The 12,333-nt window shown below is 43.7% G+C and overlaps 1 protein-coding gene across 1 annotated transcript; it reads left to right on the forward strand.

Moving 5' to 3' along the window:
• Nucleotides 1-580: 580 nt before the first annotated feature.
• On the forward strand, nucleotides 581-11,938 carry MINAR1 (membrane integral NOTCH2 associated receptor 1). Its single transcript, XM_010123901.2, has 3 exons — nucleotides 581-2,907; nucleotides 4,362-4,616; nucleotides 8,039-11,938. The coding sequence occupies exons 1-3, from the start codon at nucleotides 610-612 to the stop codon at nucleotides 8,234-8,236; spliced, it is 2,751 nt and encodes a 916-aa protein (XP_010122203.1). The 5' UTR covers nucleotides 581-609; the 3' UTR covers nucleotides 8,237-11,938.
• The last annotated feature ends 395 nt before the right edge of the window (nucleotides 11,939-12,333 follow it).

The following is a 12,333-nucleotide window of genomic DNA, read 5'->3' on the forward strand; positions in this document are numbered from 1 at the left end:
ACTGTTTTTAAGTAAGCAAGATGGTAATTATGTACTCAGATAACTTCTGAAAACACATCAGAAGTTTATTCTCAGAAAATCTTCCTGAAGAGCCTTTTGCAGTCAGATATGAGAACAGCTGGGGTTGTCATGGTGTCGTAGATCATCTCTGGTTAGGCTAGGTCTAGAATTATTGCCAAACAATTTGACGAGTCTGTACTTTCAGCCTCTCACAAGTTGGTAAGAAATTCTGTGAAAGCCCGGTAGCAAGCAGACTGGGATTGTATATCTCCCATTAGTTCAGTCCCGTCAGAGCTTCTGCTGTTTATTTGCTTGCTCGCCTTAGTAGACTCTGACATAAATGAGCCTCCTTGGATGAAATCCTGCTTTCACTTAAGTGTTGATTTCATTGGTGCTGGGATTACAGCCTGGAGTTTGGAAATATGAGGATGGGTTAGACAAGCGAGCCCTCGACTGCATGGCTAGAGAGTCAGGTCCCATCTGTGGCTGAATTACAAGGTGCTGAGTATTGTCTGTGGGTGACTGACAATCTTTTTTTTGTTTGCTGTTGTGTGTTGCTGTAGAAGTGGAGAGCAATTTCCAGACTAAACCACAAAATACGCTTAAGCCATGGAGTCCAACCAGGAGTCATCGCTCTTCCTGGTGAAGATCTTGGAGGAGCTGGACACGAAGCAGAATACTGTTTCTTACCAGGACCTCTGCAAGTCCCTGTGCGCAAGGTTTGATTTATCCCAGTTGGCCAAGCTCAGAAGCGTGCTGTTTTACACTGCTTGCCTGGATCCTAATTTCCCAGCGACTTTGTTCAAAGACAAAATGAGATGCACTGTAAACAATCAGCAATCAAAGAAAATCATGGTTGCAGCAGATATAGTAACAATATTCAACCTCATACAGATGAACGGGGGAGTGGCGAAGGAGAAACTTCCAGTTGCAAGGCAGAAAGTGAAGAAGAAAGAGTCCTTCGAGTCCTGTAGATCTGACACAGAAATCTGCAATATGGCAGACTGCGTGCCCAACTGTGAGCTGAACGACCAGGAGTTTAACCGGGGCTTTCCAGTCAGAAGGTCTTCAAAATGCAGAAAGATGGACTGCAAAGACTGTCAACAATTTGTCCCCTCATCAGAACCCAACTTTTTGCTCGGCGTTAATAAGGAGATGAAGGGCCGGGCTGCCTCTTTGGACCGGCTGCAGGCACTGGCGTCCTACTCCATTGCCACGTCTCCGCCGTGCGAGATGCAGAGTACGTACTTCCCCATGAACATTGAAAATGAATCTATTTCAGACCAGGACTCCTTGCCTATAAGTGCAGGCATAAAAGAAACTTTCATTTCAAACGACGAGCCGTTTGTGATGCAGTCATGTGTCCAGAAAAGAAATATATTCAAAGAAGATTTTCATAATCTTATTACAATATCTCCCAACTTAATACCATCCAACAAAAAGCCAGAAGATGGACGCAGAGAGCCTCAGAACAGGAAAGAAAGCTCTAAGCAGGCTTTCTTCAACCACAGCTTTGAAATGCCATACAGCAGTCAGTACTTGAATCCAGTTTATTCTCCTATACCAGACAAAAGACGAGTGAAGCATGAAAGTTTAGATGATCTTCAGGCTTCAACATATTTTGGCCCAACTACTATTCTTGGGCCCCAGGACACCAAAAAGTGGGTTGGAAAGCCAACCAAGCAAACTGCCTGGCCAGCTAAAAGCTGGAGTTTAAATACTGAGGAGGTACCTGACTTTGAACGATCATTTTTTAATAGGAAGCAATCTGAAGAGAAGCCACGATACCAGAGTTCAAGCAACCCATCTCCAAACTTTCCTTCGGCAGACAGACATCAGTCCTACTTAAATGCGAAGGATCAGCAACCAATTATGCAGGCAAACTACGCTGTGAAGCCAAATGGGCACAAACCCAAGGAAATTCCTTCCATTCTAGATGTGGAGAAACATGAGCCAGTCAAAAAGTTTAAGGATAAAAGCATTAATTGTACTTCTGTTCAGATCTTAAGCATTGACAGGACCACGAGTGTTGGGACACAAACGGAGCAGCAAGTTCTGGACCACAAGAAATGCAAGGACTTGTGTGCGGCAGGCCAAGCCAAGTATGGAGAGCGGCACTCTCTTAAGCAGTCGGATGATGACTCTGAAATCGTGAGCGATGACATCAGTGACATTTTCCGGTTTTTGGATGACATGAGTATCAGCGGGTCAACAGGAGTGATGCAATCTTCGTGCTACAACAGCACCGGTTCCTTGTCTCAGGTGCATAAATCAGACTGTGAGAGCTCACCTGAGCACAATTTGACTAAAATCTCCAATGGGAATGCCTGTAACAAATTGGAAAAAGTGGTCCGGGCAGATATCAGTAACACAGATGATGAATTAAAAACGAGTGTCTGTAAATTAGTTTTGAGGATTGGTGAAATAGAGAAGAAACTGGAATCTCTCTCAGGCGTCCGAGAAGAAATCTCCCAAGTCTTGGGAAAATTAAGCAAGTTGGACCAAAAAATTCAGCAGCCAGAGAAGGTCAGCGTACAAATAGATCTCAATTCTTTGACAAGCGAGGCCGCGTCGGATGAGAGTAACTCCCCACAGATATTTCAGTGCCACAATACTCCTCACGGAGGCAAACTGGAGAATAATCCAGAATGGTGCTGTTCAGATGCCAGTGGAAGTAATAGCGAGAGTCTTCGAGTAAAAGCCTTAAAAAAAAGCTTATTTACTAGGAGATCATCAAGATCATTAACAGAGGAAAACAGTGCAACTGAATCCAAAATAGCAAGTATTTCAAACTCTCCTCGAGACTGGAGAGCTATTACTTACACCAACCAGGTTGGCATTACGGAAGAGCAGATGAAAGAGAGGGATGGAGGAGAAAATAAGGACTGGCACAGGAAATCTAAAGAGGTAATTTCAACTTTAACTCACATAATAAGCACTTAAAAATAATTATGAATGTCTTCCATAGTCATCACAAGCCTCAGGATATGACAATACTTTGCCCTGCCATATTATGCCTGTCTTTATTGTTATCATAATTGAGTGATTTTGTACCTATATCTTCTTGCTTGGCAGCTGCAATATGGTCGAGCTGTTCCTTAGAAGCACTTTGCTCTTTTGGAAAGGGGCGGGGGGGGGGGTAATGTGAGTGAGATCTTTGGAAAATGATGGTGGTATTCATCATCAGTGGCGATATAATGAGGCTGGGTAATTAACTTGGTAAAAAGGGCATGAGGAAAATTGAAATTCTCTAGTGGTTGTTTTAGAAGGGATATTTTGAAATTGCTTTGTGATGGCTTTTGTCAGAGAAGTATGTGCATATTAAAAGCCAACAAAATAGATTCATGGATTCAAATCCCTCAAGAAAAGAACCCTTGTACATGTACCACGAGATGCAAATTGCAGTTATATTCTCTATATCTGACTTTCATGGTCATTTACATGAATCTTAAACCTCCCCTTGAGGAAATGCAGCAAAGCTGTGGTCTCATTTTGGTGATCAGAAAAACTCTGCCCATCCCTCCTAAGAGCTGCCCACTGCCGTCATCACAGATTGCAGAGCTGTCGTGGCTGTCCTTGCGCTGGGCTGTAGTTGCTGCTCAGTTGAAAACTGTACATGGTATGGATGGTTGTTTCATGGACAATGGAGAGGGCTGGGGGTCCTTCAGCTCCCTTGTCAATCAGGACCACGTGATGGCTGTGCCGTGTCTCCTTACGATGGAGAGTGAGGGCAGAGAAGGGCTGAGAAAGGGGGGGAAGAGGTCTGACAGAAATACGTGCAGTTGGATGAGCAAGAAACCGTAAACCATGGATTGTTAGCAGGTTGCAGAAGGGGAAGAAGGTTACCCTTAGTAATCCCAAACCTTGGCTTTTCTGTATATTGATCTGCCCAGGATGAAATGCTGACTTTGAAAGTCCCTTCCTCACTTCTCCAGTAGACGTGGCTGACATTGGATTGGTATCATGGGTGATGCAGTGTCAAGGGGGCTTCCTGTGAGATTTCTTCATGTTAAGATTTGATCTGGAAACAGAAATCTGGAAGCCCGTATGGGGCTTCTAGCTTTTCCAGATCAGCTAGGCTTTTCTCAATGTCAGGGCCATTTTCAGAATAGTTTTATAACTGTAAACAGTACAAAAGCTAAATTTCCTTTGCTGCATCGGCTTTGTGTTCATGTTATGGTGGGAGAAGAGGGTGGGCAAATGGATTAAGGTCATCCAAAACCTTTGTCCTAGCTGGTACTTTTCTTATCATGGCTTAAGCAATATCATACAGTGAGTCTGAAAGGCGTATCTCTGTCCTTTGTGTTTAACCCCCTCATAGTCCTGTTTCTTCTCTCAAATTCTTTTGAACCCTGTTGCAGGCAGACAGGCAATACGAAATCCCACAGCCACATAGACTCTCTAAACAACCCAAAGATGCTTTCTTGATTGAACAAGTCTTTAGTCCTCATCCCTACCCTGCATCACTCAAGTCACACATGAAAAGCAACCCACTCTACACAGACATGAGGTTGACAGAGCTGGCTGAAGTGAAACGCGCCCAGCCGTCATGGACCATAGAGGAATACACAAGGAATTCGGGGGATAAAGGCAAGATTGCAGCATTGGACCTACAAGTGAGTCCCATTTGTTTGATCTGAATGCCTTGATTGCGAATGGATGTTGCCGGAATACGTGTTTAAGAAGGGATTTGAGTAGCTCAGGAATGAGCTGTGCAGTGTTGAGCCTCTAACCTTGCTGGTGCCTATCCATCCTGGCCAGGGACAAAGTAAAATTTGGATGTTTGACTGTTGAGTGGTGATCGTTGACAGGTTGGTGCTCCCAGCTTATTCTGCAATGGTGAGCTGTCTGCTAAGCCATCATGGTGTTAGTAGCTCTAAAGAAGAGCGTTAGGGGTAAAGGAGTGCAGAGATGAACCCACCCCTAATTGCAGCAAGGCAGAGTGGTGCAGAAGGTGGCATTGCTGCTTTTTCTTCTTTTGTTGTTCTGTCTGAGCCCCGGCTCACTCCAGGCTTGGCAGCAGTTGGGGTGCACTGACCTACAGCTCGGGGCTTGTCGTCACTGCACTATCACGGCCCTGGGATCAGCAGTCCGTGCAGTGCAGCTGTGCTCAAGCAGGGAGTCTGCTTGTCTCCAGAGCTTTGTGGCAAGGAAAGTGGCATGCGAGAGCCTGAGACTTGCTGCTCCACATCAGCTCTCGATGGCTCACCGCTGAGGTACCTCACCCAGCTCCAAACCCGTCAGACTACACCCTGGGAGACCATCAGGACACTGAGAGACAGACTTGGCTAGCCCAAGGAGAGCTGCTGTGCCTCGGGACCCCACGTTAGCTGCTTTGGAATTAAAACCATCACCCACACAGTGCTGTAGTGCAACGCCCACGAGTGTTTGTGCAGGAATTTGTGCACAACAAATTCACCTCCTGGGCTGCTCATGCAAACTTCCCCATCCTGACCAGCTGCTGCTCCTTGCTGTGGCTCAAGTGCACTTGGAGAGGGACCAGGGACCAGGCTGCACGTTGCCTCAGCTGTCTACTGCTTTTTGGGTCTTAAAAGCTTTAGAGGGCTTACTAAATTCCTAACCCTGGCATTGCAGGCTATATGCTAAAGTAGGGATTGGCTGAAAGAAGTTCCTCTGCAGCAGGCAGTTGCAAAGCATCCCTTACCTGCTGCGCGGAGGCAACAGGGGAGGTGATATTTGGGAATGAAGCTCCCCTGGGAAAGGTACTCTCCATCTGCTCCTTGTAGGGCCGTTTCCTTCCCCGTAAGCAGCTCTGCGTGACTGTGAGCAAACCCAAGAAATCGGCTTATTGTCGTAATTTATCTTTAGGGTAAAGGTGATAAAACTTTACTGGTTTGATTCTCTCCCTCCAAAAGGACTGTCAGAATTGCATCTACTCCGCAAAGCCCATGTCTAGACTTCCTAATAGAGCTTACTGACAAACTTAAAAAATAGACACAGACTGATGAGTGGGGTTTTTTTTTCCCAGTGATTAAGTTTATTAGAACTGAAAGTAAATACATTATACTTTAATGAACATTCCTATGTCTAGCAATGAAATGGGAAAGGAAGCTGATTAACAGTAATGGGCCTTTTAAATAATGCATCTTCCTTCTGAAGTAGTTAAAAGGTCAATACCAAGGCAGAGAAGTCCAAAACTGTAATTTTCTTAAGCATAGCACAGCTATCTTTGGGGTTTTTTTTACCTTGTTTATTTAAAATTTCTCTTGGCACTTGACAAAGTCTGCTGGGTTTTCCTTCAAAAAAAGAAACTGCAGAACTGGTCAGGCCAAGGTTTGTCCCAGGTGTAGGGTCTGTGTGGGATCTCATCGCTTTGCTCTGTGTGCGATGATCCACTGGGATGAAACATTGTCAGGCTGTTTTTTGGTGCCTTTAGAGATTGCTGATTTTTTTCAGAAGGCTGGAATAGGTCATTCAGAGCCTGAGTGGTACAATTTCAGACTCGGTGGATGGTCTCTGTTTCAGCACACTGGCACCATCATAGAGATCTCCATTAAATGGTCATAAAACCATTGCTCAGTTTTAATTGTTTATTTCTGAGGTAGCTATAAAATCACTTCTTGTAGCAGTTCTGTACATAAAGCAAACACTGCTTTCAGGCAAAGCAAGGTTTCAGCCAGTAGCTCAAGGCCACAAAATTGGAATTAGCCAATTAAAGGCTTACTCAAATCCCTCTCAAGTCAGCTGGAGTTTCTGTGTGTGGAGTCCAACGAGCTTTGGATCCGGTCCGTTACGAGCCCAGAAATGATGTGTGTTAGGGTACTCTCACTGGAACATTTTTATGTGGAATCTTTTTCATTTTTTTTCAAGAAAATGGCCTTTTGGAGCCCCAGACACGGGAGACAGCTTCGAGGAATAGCTGTGATTTTTCAAAATGTTTTTTTTTTTCTGCTTTATTCAGTTTTGCTGGCAAGTGCAATATAATGCCTACTGTTCAAGTTTCCCCCATTTCCCCCCATTTTCCCTAACAGAAAGGATGTAGGGAAAAAAACAAGCAAGGTGGAAATGCAAAGCTTGAAGAGCACAAATTCTAAGGAATAAAAACTTAGAGATTAAAAAAAAAAAGAAAACATTCAAATGGAAACACTGATTAAAGGTTACCTTTAATTTTCTGACCAATTCAGATTTCCTTCATTTTCTTTTCTTTTCTTTTCTTTTTCTTTTTTTTTTTTTTTTTTTTTGTGGTTACCTGTGTGGAATAGGGGGGCAAAGTCTTTAATTTCTTAAGTATACTCTTAAAATCACCTCAAACCTGGAGAGAGTCAGACATTGGCAATGAGCAGAGTATTGCCTCCTGTGGAAACACAGATTGTGTCATTGGGGTTAAATGATCTCAGCTGTGGACATGGTCCAGAGTCCAGTTCCCCTTGTCCTGGGTGATTTCATGGAAACCCACTTGCAGCCCGCATCCATGGGATGCCCAGCACCTGCAGCCTGTGGTTGTGTCCCCACACTGGAACCGAGGGCCGGTGTCCCCAGGCGTTGCCGTTCCGGAGGGGACCTGCAAATGGCCTGTCCAGAGGGACTGGGTGCTGGATGGGGCTGGGCAATCGCGCCCTGTAAGTTATGGTGATGAAATTAGGGTTAGCTTAATGAAGTGTAGTGCACGAGGAGTGTATGTTAGGAACCCTTCCCATCAGCTGGGCTTTAATAATTTAAAAAGCAGTAACGAACTGGTAGTTGCTGACATCTCTGCTGTCTAGCAGATTAAAGAGATTTTATTTAAATGCCATCCAAGATGACGAAGTTTCCGGCAAATCATAGGTACTTGAGGGATTTTGCAGCAAAATTATACTGTTGCAGGAGTTTATTTTTTGCAGTATTTTGTTGCCATGTTCCTCAGCCTTATGGAACTGGGACCAGGAGTTGAAGGGATGTGAGAAGCTACAATAACCCACTTTATCCTGACAGCAGTCCCAGATGCAGCTGGGAGGCCTTCAGGCACATCTGCTGTATTTATTTATTTTATTAATGACAGATCACAGACAATTAACAACTATTTTCTTCTAATTTTTAGACTCAAGAATCTTTAAACCCAAACAACTTAGAGTACTGGATGGAAGACATTTATACTCCTGGCTATGATTCCTTATTAAAACGCAAAGAAGCCGAGTTCAGAAGAGCAAAGGTTTGCAAGATAGCTGCCCTGATAGCAGCGGCAGCTTGTACGGTCATTCTGGTCATCGTAGTTCCCATTTGTACGATGAAATCCTGAACCTGCGGACCGACCCGTGACTCCCCGCTGTGTGTCTCTTGGAGAACTCGTGCTGCGTTGCAAACATCTGATGGCAAAACTGGAAGGAATTTGCTAAGGAGGAATGTTCTGAGGATATCCTGGTGCAGAATGCTGAAAACATAGGCAAAACACAAAACAACAAGAGAAACTTTTTTTTTTTAAAAAGTATTATTTTAAATAACAGACTGTGTGGCGGAGTTAATGGGAACTTGGTTCAATTTTTATGCATTTTTAAAAGTGCAATATTTTTTTTTTTTCCTAAAGAAACAATATAATGTTTTACAGAATCAGAGACTGATGAGAATCCAGGCAAAAGAGGAGGATTGTCTGAGCTGTGTTGTGTGTAACGGAGGTATGGGTACGTGGAGGTAGCACTGTATAGAAGGGAATGTTCTATATGCATTACATCAGGGAGCTAGGGAAGTCTTAAAGCTCTCTACAATGTAGAAAACTCTGAATGTATTGTATTTATTTTATAGTATTTATGTATTTCATGATCATTTTATTGAAAGCAGACTGTGTAGCCATGAACAGAGTTCATTTCTGTGTTCAGATTAAAAAGGGCTCTTTGTATTTGGTCTTGCCCTAAGACCCACTGAGTACTTAGATAAGTGCAATGTGCTGCAGACCAAAAAGATTATGTTTTAAAGCAATCACAAGAGGTTTTTAGTTGCTTCTGTTGAATAACATTTGCATAGAGCTGCCAAACTTGCCTTTCCAGAAGGGTTTTCTTTACCTCCGCAGACAGTGAAATTGTCTCAGTTTCACTCCTGCCAGCAAGCAAAGCTGGCAAATCAAAGCAACGCTCTGTTGAAGTTCTTGGAAATGTAATCTGAACAGTTATAATTTTTTTTTTCACAAAGTCTTTGTGCCTTTTTTTAGACTGTAGATTAAATAGAACTGTTTAATTTTGCTATTTTAAGCCCATACCATAAATCACAGCATAATGGGTACTAATGGAGGTTCTTTTCCCACAAGCCTTCTATACAGTTCAGAGTGCTCCTCAAACAGCAGGGCTGGTGGTTACTGAGCACTTATATTAAGGGCACAGTTTTTCAGCACTAATGGAAATTTGCTGTTAATGTGATGCATTCGGCACGGGGAGATCTTTTGCTTCCCTCTTGCTAATGTGCTTAAGAATGACGGTTGACTCTACCGGACAGCAAGCAGTCTGTATCCCATGCGGAATGTCCATTCGAGGCTTTATCCCAAATGCAAGTAGCAGGTTCAAAGGAATCCTTAAGCTATGAGAGAAATTACCTGCCATGGTTAGTGAAAGCAAATACCCAGACAGTATTACTCTTCTGTCAAGTATAGAGGAAAAAAAAAGTTAAAAAAAAAAAAATTCTGGAAATAATGTGATCTTGCTGGTGTTCTAAGGGAAAAGAGATTCTGTTAGTGAATGCTCTTTCTGTAGGGTAGTTTGGTTTCTTCAGAAGCAGCCTCCCTACACGATGACGCAGCAGCTAGAAGAGCATCGGATGCTTGCTCCTCTGGCTCCGGGATGTGCCACACGGCTGTTTGTTTCTGGTTTAAAAAAAGTAGTGAGGAGAGGTGTGTGGGAGGCAAAGTCTTTGTTGTGACTTTAGATGTGTGTCAGTTCTTCCCTGCAGCTGGAGAGCTGTTTATGCACTGCTCGTGTGCTGTGTTTTATTTAGGGACAGGTGATCCCTGGGACAGTTGATCGATTAGGAAAACAAGTGTAAGCACAGGGCTGGGTGTCCCATCAGCGGATACAGAACAAGGATAAGCCCCTAGACCGAAATCTGTGCCTGCCTGGCCTGAATCCTGACCCAAATTCTGTAGCTTTGGCCCATTCCTAATACCGAGATTGTTTCTCTTTCCTCCCAGATGCTGCAGGATAGAGTCACAGCAGGGAGGGAGCAATTCACACTGTCTATTTTAGGCTGCCTTTGGTTATGGTGTGATTCAGAGCACCTGAGTTTAGGAGCTCAGGATCCATACATAGTAAATATAGACAGGTAGAGAAACCTCTGGGGACGACTTGGAGCCGCCAGCAAGATGTCTAATATTAGACGTGTGAATATGCTTCGGAGGGCACTGCTCTGCAGTTTGCTTTATGCACAATTTAGGTGGATTGTATATGTAAAAAAAAATATATAAAAAAAATCTATTCCTGGTTCCAGGTAATGTCAGAAAGCCCTTTAACACCGCTTTTCAGCCAGGTGATGGCAAACACCAGGCTCTGTTGGCAAGTGTGGTGGCACAGTCCCCCATCTGTCCGCGCCATCGGTGACAAGTCCCTCAGAGGGGCAGGACACTGGGCAGACCCCTTGCCTTCGCCAACATCCCCTCTGCTAGCACAAGCAGTCTGGCCCTGCTGCACCCCAGCCCGAATCCAGCAGCGCTTCCTCCGTTGCATCTCAGGAATCTGATTTTAGAAAATATCTGAATATCTAAGTGGAGATGCAAGGAGGGTGCAGGAGGTGTTATTGATCACAGGGGTGGCTGGAGCTGTGCTTGCACTGATGTATTACAGGAGACTTAAGGACCCCTGTTTTGTCTGTGCAGGGATTTTTTTTTTTCTTTTGTCTGTGCAAGACTCATTCAGCTGGCACCAGATGAGGCTTTGCTTTAGAGATGCCCAAAATCCTGGGAAGGGTTTGGAAGGTCATGGAGCTGTGGGTGACATGGAGCTGTGGGTGACATAGCGCTGGCCCAACCCAAGCACTCAGCATCCCAAGCATCTGTGCTGCTCCTAATTTATCGAGGTGCTTTCGCCCACCCTTGCTTTGCACAAGCAACCAGTGGCATCCGTCTCCATCAGGGCAGGTGGAGATCATGGTCCTCGCAGATCCCTCTCCCATTTGGGGCTTCATTCAGCTCCTGCAACCTCTGGGAGCATCTCCACAGTGCCAGGAGCCTGAGGGGAGCGGGGAAAGCAGAGCCTGGCTCCCTGCCTCCCCGCTCTGCAAATACCCCTGGGAGCCGCAGCCTTGCCATCTCCCTTGCTCCCTGGCACCGCTGGGATGTGCATCCCTACCCATTCCTGGTGGGTTTTACACCTGGTGCAGAGCAATTCGCTTACAGTGGGTAAGGAGATGGAGTGGTGGGATGCTGCTGCTGGAGGAGGGCGGCCTGGGAAGGAGGGGCCTTGCGTATCTGCCTGGTGTGTGCAAGCCGGGTGAAATCCTGACAATGTTAACCTGCAAGAATATTGTGATCAACCTTGTGAACCAGTTATCGGCTAGTATATATTGTATACTATATGATAGACTTTTGTATAAAAAAAATTAAACAAATTAAAGCTATAGGTACATTGTAATCCTTGGTGTGATTGAAAAAAGTGTCCTAGATTGTATAACATAATTAAAATAATGATGAGCATATTGAACTGTTTTTTGTATTTATGCCTTATAAACTTGATATATTACACATGAGAAAATGAAACTGCAAGAATTATAAAAAAGATACTCCATTCTGCGGACAAATCCCATTTGCTTTTCCTAAAACAAGAGTGCTGCTTGAAATCAGCTCAATAAATCGTGTGCAGAAGAGCAAGAGCAGGATCTGTCCCCAGATGACTTTTTAGGAATATTTTTTTTTTTTTAATGGGGCTTTGGTTAATGTACTATGTAATAATTTTATTTTATAAAGTTACTGTACAATGTTGCCTTTTGGTTCATTTAAATATAATGCCAAATAAACTTTAAAATTACAGTGTCCTAAGTTTTAATGAAACAGTTAAAATAATTTATTACTCCATTGTTTTTCCTCTTTTTTTTTTTTTTTTTCCCAGGGACATCAAGATAGCCATGGGATGCGAGTTCTCAGTGTTAGATAACTAAGCAGCCTATCTAGTTCTTGGCAGAATTGCTAATGGATTTCTCACTTGTGAAATAATAAGATGGCAGAAGATAATGAAAAATGAGTTTGTTGGGTTTTAGGTTTTTTTTTTAAAGCTGCTTTGCATCACATTGTCTGGGCTTCTGAGAGATTAGCTCTTGACACTAATCATAGTATTTAACTTTATAGGTTCATGACTGAGTTTTGCCATATCAACTGTTTTAACAAGGTCATGACTAATATTTTGGTGTGTATTTCACTTACATGTT

Source organism: Chlamydotis macqueenii, chromosome 12, assembly GCF_036417535.1.
Source record: "Chlamydotis macqueenii isolate bChlMac1 chromosome 12, bChlMac1.mat, whole genome shotgun sequence".
Classification (NCBI taxonomy): domain Eukaryota; kingdom Metazoa; phylum Chordata; class Aves; order Otidiformes; family Otididae; genus Chlamydotis; species Chlamydotis macqueenii.